We start from the raw sequence: 6,855 nt of genomic DNA, 5'->3' as shown, positions 1-6,855 counted from the left end.
GAAACTGTGAAATGAATCGTTATGTGTATATATATATATATATATATATATATATATATATATATATATGCATTATCGAGTGTGAATCCGTTAGTACGCGCACGGATTCGTGGAGAGTGACTCGATTTAAGATCCGTGAATCCCTATTGGATCCACAGATCTCCGAATCCATACCTCTGTTCACGTAAAGAATGATTTTGCTGAAAAATTTAAAATTGTGCTGGTTAAAAATTTAAAAATAATTTTCTTGGACCACCAAAGTAATTTAATTGAATCGTCAAAATAATTTTGTTAGAAACTCAAGCTGGTTGTTCGAATGTCAAAATATTTTGTAGCGTACTTATTATTTTTTCTAACATACAATTATTTTGGTGAACCAATAAAATTATATTCAGACGTATAAGCCAGTAAGCTTTTACATTTTTTAGGAAAATTATTCTTTCCATATGGCTTTACGAGTAATCGTTATCATAGCGATCATAGCGGAGAGAAAAAGCGAATTTAGCTTACTCTACGTGACTGGAACGTCGAACAATTTAGAATCGACTCTGAATAAACATCTAAAGTATTATCTTGGGTGTCAATGGGGCTGGGAGCGCCGAAGAGCGCAGAGCGATATCGTTTCTCTTGCATTTATTATCCCAGCGTGTAACGATCTCAGATTGCGCAATCTACATAAAAACGAATCTACATTTTCCCATCGTAAATCTCGCATCTCTTAAGTTTCTCTTTGCATTTACGTAGCTATTTTCTTTTTTACTTTTGATCATCAATCATTGCTCAAAGTATCATGTATCATCATATTTAATAATAATCATTGGTTGCAATATATAATAACATTTTAATAATTCATAGTGAAATCGTGAATAACGGTGTAGCTGGCTCCACGAGATTTGGTGATTCGTTGGATCCGAGTGAAAATAAGCGATTAAATTAAGAACGCGAATGATAAGATTAATCCGCAAATTCACCGTGTATTTGATACATTACGACACCGTGCATATCAACCGGTGCTCCGAGAAAGAATCTTGTATAATGAGGAGGGGAAAGAAAACAAATTGTAAGAATCAACAGAAATGTGATTTGAAGAAGTGGAAATCTGGACAAGTCGCGTGATGTTTTACAGGAGCATGCTAAACTGTGTGAATGCATTAGAGGGACACATACCGCCAGCAGAGAGCGCAGCCCTGATGGTGGCAGAGGAGAAGCCACATCCTGATTCATGTAAGGCTTTAAAGAAAAAAACCTGACCAGCATCAATCACGATACATTGTAACACGATAATCTGTAATCCCTGTCTCATCTCTGTTCAAAGACAAACAATTCTCTAAACGCGGCTGTGAAATCGCGATCGAGATTAAACATAGCCACTGACATATGTTTAGCAGAGAAAAAGCTAATCAGTATGCGTTCAATGATTCTTCAATATGATCGTTTCTTGCTTTCAGTTCTTTGCTAGATCTAAATGCAGGAACCAATCATATTAAAGAACGTCACTATCATTTTCTCTCTGACCGTTGCGATGATTGGGGGTGATCAGGTATTCTTAATTCGGAGTATAAGGTGAACACGATTCCTCGTAATTTTATCCGTTGATATACATGAATCATCTCTTTTTCATTGATGAGGAGATATTCCTATGCGAATGCGTTCATCGAATGAAAATTGACGTACACGCGCTGATCGATCTCCGTGAAACTCGAAGTCAAACTTTTCAGCTTTTTCATCGCATTAGATTTTTACATTTTTGCTCCTTTACTTTAAAAGTGACACAATTAAAAAAATTACATTTCTAAAAAAAAAGGAAGGACTGTTTTTCAATTTGTCAGAAAATTATTGATTAATCAAATAATATTGGTAAAAAGTATATATTCATGATCAAATGTCATTTTTGTTTCATAAAAAGTCATTTTGATTTGAGACGACTTTTTAAATCATCCTTTTTGAATTGTAATAATTTTTTTGAAGAACCATTGTTTTAGTGACAATTTTATTAAAATACTTTTTTGAATTATGATTTTTTTTAAATAACCCTCTTTGAGTTGTGATTTTTTTATGAAGTTAAGTTTATTTTTAGGATTGAGGGTAATATTTACTTAACTAATTCATGATAATACTAAAAAATCACGACTTTTTTAAATTGTGTCACTTTCGAAGTATTTTTCATAATTCATATTATTTATTTCTTGTATATTCTACACATTATGTTCATCTTTTAATCATTTCGTTTCACGCCTGATCACCTTCATCAATCATGCATTACGTCTTTCCGTGCGTGTTAAAATACTAAAATTGAACGTTATGTTATAAAAATTTAAAAAAAGGTAACGATAATCGTACGAATCAATGCGATCATCAAGTATACAGGAATTGTTTGCCACGTGTCATCATCTTGCATGCCATAATGCCGTATATGTATGTTTGTAAGTTTTCCTGATTTGTAGTCTCATTGTGGAACATCTGTTTTGAATTTATTTGCGAACGTTTCTTTTCTGCTTTCAGTATAATTCAGAAAATGCAGAGACGTCAAAGTGCTGGTTATACGACAGTCAAACTATACATTGTGCCGCTTCACGCTACGACAAGACACACGCGAGCGGTCATAGCGGGAACACTATTTAAATTTTATTCACCTTTTCGCGTTGACAACAGCTAATCAGGAAAGAAAATATGATGAAGTAGATCGACACCAGTGTGCCATATCGAGAACAAAAAAACCTTTAATCTGCTTATTTCATCATTCACTCATTAGAACAATTGCACAAATTCACGGAAAGAATAGTTTTACTAAAAGTATCTAAAGTTTAGTTACATACAAATTTGAAAATAATTTTATAGGACTATCAAAATAATTATATAGGATTAAACTGGTTGTTATACTAAAAAATATAATTTAGTAGAGAGAGAGCTTCATATAGATTTTTATTTTTTCAATAGTAAATCTTCAATAATATTAAATTTTAATAAAAGTTTACTTAATCTTACAATACATTTTAATACATACTTTTTTCAATAATACTAACTTGTAGCATTTATTTTTATATACAATAAATAAATATTTATTTAATAAAAAGATGATAGTTAAATTAACAGTTTTTATACCAACTAAATATATGTTTGTAAACATTTAGTAAATATTTATCTAATACTATTCAGATAAATATATATATATATATATTAAAATTTAATATATTTTAAATCAACTAAGAAAAAATTATTATTAAAACTATTATTTTGTTCAGTAATTAGTACATTTTTCTCTCAATGTAGAAAGTCGGAACATTTTGCAGTATCACTCATCATGCTTAAATTTTCTACATAATTATGTTGATAGTCTCATAAAATTATTTTCAGATATGTATCTATCTAAATTTTAGACACTTCAGCAAAATCATTCATGCAAATATTTCTTTCTTTTAAGCTGTCATCTGCTTGCGAGAAAAATTGAACTTAAAAAAAATCTGGACCGAATTTGTCTCTATTGATCCTCGACATTCGAAATACTTTCTCTCGCTCGCATTCATGAACTTCGGTTTTCACTTTACGTAATAATTTTCGTTGAACATTAATCTAGTATCTTATATACATATTCTACCTTAGCTAATTTTTTATTTCACACTGCTTGGGTTAGGCACTCTCGTGACATGGACTCGTTGGAGTTTCAGTTTCGAAGAGCTTATTTTTCTGACAGTATTTATTCACGCGCATACCCAGTAATCATACGAAAAATATATAGGTACAGAAGCAAGCTGTGCAGCAAACTTACGTTACACATGAATCGAACGACCGAATATCTCAAAACTGCCTTCTATCGCCAATGATTCTTGGCGATATCTTTCTCGCGATTATTTTTAATGTAATTATAAACGTTGTGTGTGTTTCAGAATAATAAGCTCTCTCTCTCTCTCTCTCTTTACATATATCTATTTATATCTCACACACATCTACTTATCATCGTCTCTGTGCAACACGACAGTTTTCCATCCTGTATTCGTATTTACACTTCGGACTTAAGTAACGTTACGTATTTACACGAAATGAGAAAGTGGTAGACACTCACGTACTGCTTCGTTTCTACGAATATTATATTATCGTATATTATGCGCTATCGACACTGGCCTTTGTAGTAGTTTAAAGGAAGGCAGGCCATTGTGAATATGTATATTCCTTATTGACACATATTATACTGATGTGTAGCATCTGTGAAGCAATCCCGGACTGAGGATTCATTTCGTTATGTAATAACTTCTTAGGCCAATGTACATATATATACTTGGCGTTGTTGTTATAATTTTAGTACGGTGCTGTACAATCAATTTTCGCAGCATGAATGGTGTAAGGGGCATGCGCGCATGAATGTAATCTCTAGTGCGTGTAGGAGCAAAAGGTAATTTCATCTCCCGTGACAATTTCGGACGTTTGGCTTTGAAAACCTTAAGTCACTTAAGTCGAATCGCGCGTTAATTAATAATTATAACTAAGATAATCTAATCTAAGGAACACGAATATATTCTTATTAATGTAATGAGTACTTTCTCAAAAATTAATTAACACTATTTTCAGATCGCGTGAATTTCTAAGCACATAATAGACAGCTATAATATCATTTCGTATACGGATGGTTTTTCTGAAGTATCCAAAAATTTATAGTTACACACGAATCTGAAAATAATTGTGATAGACTATCAAAATAATTATGAGGACACTCGAGTTGATTGCTTAGAATGTTAAAACGTTTTGCAACTTTGCTCATCACGCTTGAGTTTTCTGCATAATCATTTTGATGATCATACAAAATTATTTTTAGATCTATGTTTACCAAAATTTAGCAAATCGTTTTTCTAATTCCATTAAAGAATATTCGCAGTCTCTCAATAAGCAAAAAAATATATATTTTATAAATAATACGGAAAGCGCTCGTAAATATTGATCGTATTTCGGAAACAGAATAATTTTTAATGCTATTAATTAACCTTCTTTTTGGCCAGTTTTTAAGTGCGCTTAAATTGCATGGAATTAGCTCTGAGACTAAGAGGAGCGGCTATAAAGAAGGAGCTTTTTACGATAAGATCGCGTTGTCCTTTAAAACACTAAGGTGAAATAAATTTCCTTGCTGACGATCCGCCTGCATTTTTCGAGAGAATAAAGAACGCAATCTGTCACGGTGAAAATTAATTCGACCGAGAGAGGAAAGATCGAGTGCAGCCGCCGAGAGCAGAGTAGAAGCTTGCTTGCTCGTCTCCTATGAGACACATATCTATTATACACTTTTTAGCGATGTGTGTCCGGAAAAGTAGTTGATGAGATAAACGTACGCGACGCGGCTGTATCGCGCGCGTAGAGATGAGGAAGTCGCGTATCGTGAGATTAACGTGCACCCCACAGTTGTGTTTGCAGCTGGATCCGAGCGCTCTTCCGTCGCTCCCGCTCAGCCGGAGAGACCACCGCCCCCGCTTCCCCCGCCACGCTTTCCGAACAGCGGTGTCTGACAACGGGAAACAGCTCCTCTTAATATCGGTAACCTAGTGATCATGAACGCGCCGATACCGCTGCCGTTGCTGCTCACCACCAGCAGCCTCAGCCTGGAGACGCAGCTCTACGAGATCATCACCGAGAGCAGCAAGGCGTGCGCGGCGTTCCTGCGGCATAGTCTGCGCCGTGCGACCAGCCTCGGCTGGACCGCGACCGAAAGCTTCGAGACGTCGGCGAGCGGCGCGATGTACAATGAGCATTGAGAAGAGAACGCCGGGGAAAGGAGTTGGAAAGACGCCGTTTCGTACGGCGACGACGACGACGCGGTCAAGTGCGAAGCGCAGCATCCGCTGGACCGTCAATATGATTGCTCGCAGGCGATGCGATGTTGAGGGAACGAGCGTTCCCCTCCGTTGGTCAATCACGTCTCTCTCTCTCTCTCTCTCTCTCTCTCTCTCTCTCTCTCTCTCTTTTTTTCTCTCTGCGAGCTGAATTAGTTCAACGAAGAGCACGGGGTCGATCGGGGTACAACCGTTGAAAAATATTACCACCATACAGCACGCAGACCTTCAAAGGATGTCCAGATAAAGTTTCTACGTTCTAAGGATATTCCCAGAATGTCCACATTAGGATGTCGTGTGCTGTCTGGGAACGAATATTATGAGAATATATACCTCACAGCATTATATAGGATAAATGAGGCATCTCGCGATATTTTCTCCAATGATATTAGCTGGCCGTGATTATTCGAATGATTTCGCGTACGGAAAAAAGTGATTTTGCTGAAGTATTTAAAAATTAACTAGATACACACAAATTTGAAAATAATTTTGTTAAATCGTCGGAATAATTATGTAGACAATTCAAGTCTGAGCGTACTGCGAAAACTTTTAAAAATCAGGTCTTATATAGTTATTTTGAGATGGTCAAACTAAATAATTTTCTGATCTGTGTGTGTGTGTGTGCATTTTCAGATACTTACAGAAATCTAATAGAATTTCTTACTGAAAGACAATAATTAATTGCTTATTTTACTAAACTTAAAAAAGTACTGTAAAGTACTGTAGTGCTTTTAATACTTAAACAAAGTGATTAATTATCGTCTTTCAGAAGGTCTGTTTTCTACAACTGAATTAATGTCAACTTTTGGAACTTAAAGTGAGATACGTATATATACGTTTGGTATATATGTATTTGGTGAGAGCAAGAAGTTCTAGTGCAGGAATAAACACAGACCCGGCATTAAATTAGCCAGTATTAGATCTCTGTAAGGATTCGGCAAAACCGTTGTTTCCGATGTAGGAGATGATTATCAGGATCGTCGTCAAAAAGTATTCCGGTGTTGCGCTTACTCCTCGCGTCGAGATTACACCCCCCCCCCCC

General features: G+C 35.4%; 1 protein-coding gene across 6 annotated transcripts in view; it reads left to right on the top strand.

Moving 5' to 3' along the window:
• Glut1 (Glucose transporter 1) overlaps positions 1-5,518 on the top strand; it is a 27,197-nt gene extending 21,679 nt beyond the window's left edge. For 3 of the 6 annotated variants that reach the window (XM_018546636.1, XM_018546628.1, XM_018546635.1), the window contains 2 exons: positions 1,127-1,224; positions 5,386-5,513. In XM_018546636.1, coding sequence (XP_018402138.1) covers positions 1,127-1,224; positions 5,386-5,489 — 202 coding nt within the window. In that variant the 3' untranslated portion in view covers positions 5,490-5,513. Of the gene's footprint in view, positions 1-1,126; positions 1,225-2,502; positions 2,729-5,385 lie in introns of those variants that run through there. The other 3 variants (XM_018546629.1, XM_018546631.1, XM_018546630.1) reach the window with 3 other exon arrangements.
• The last annotated feature ends 1,337 nt before the right edge of the window (positions 5,519-6,855 follow it).

Source organism: Cyphomyrmex costatus, unplaced genomic scaffold, assembly GCF_001594065.2.
Source record: "Cyphomyrmex costatus isolate MS0001 unplaced genomic scaffold, Ccosl1.0 scaffold567, whole genome shotgun sequence".
Taxonomy (NCBI): Eukaryota; Metazoa; Arthropoda; class Insecta; order Hymenoptera; family Formicidae; genus Cyphomyrmex; species Cyphomyrmex costatus.
The sequence above is the reverse complement of the archived record's forward strand: the minus strand, read 5'-3'. Positions and strand labels throughout refer to the sequence as shown.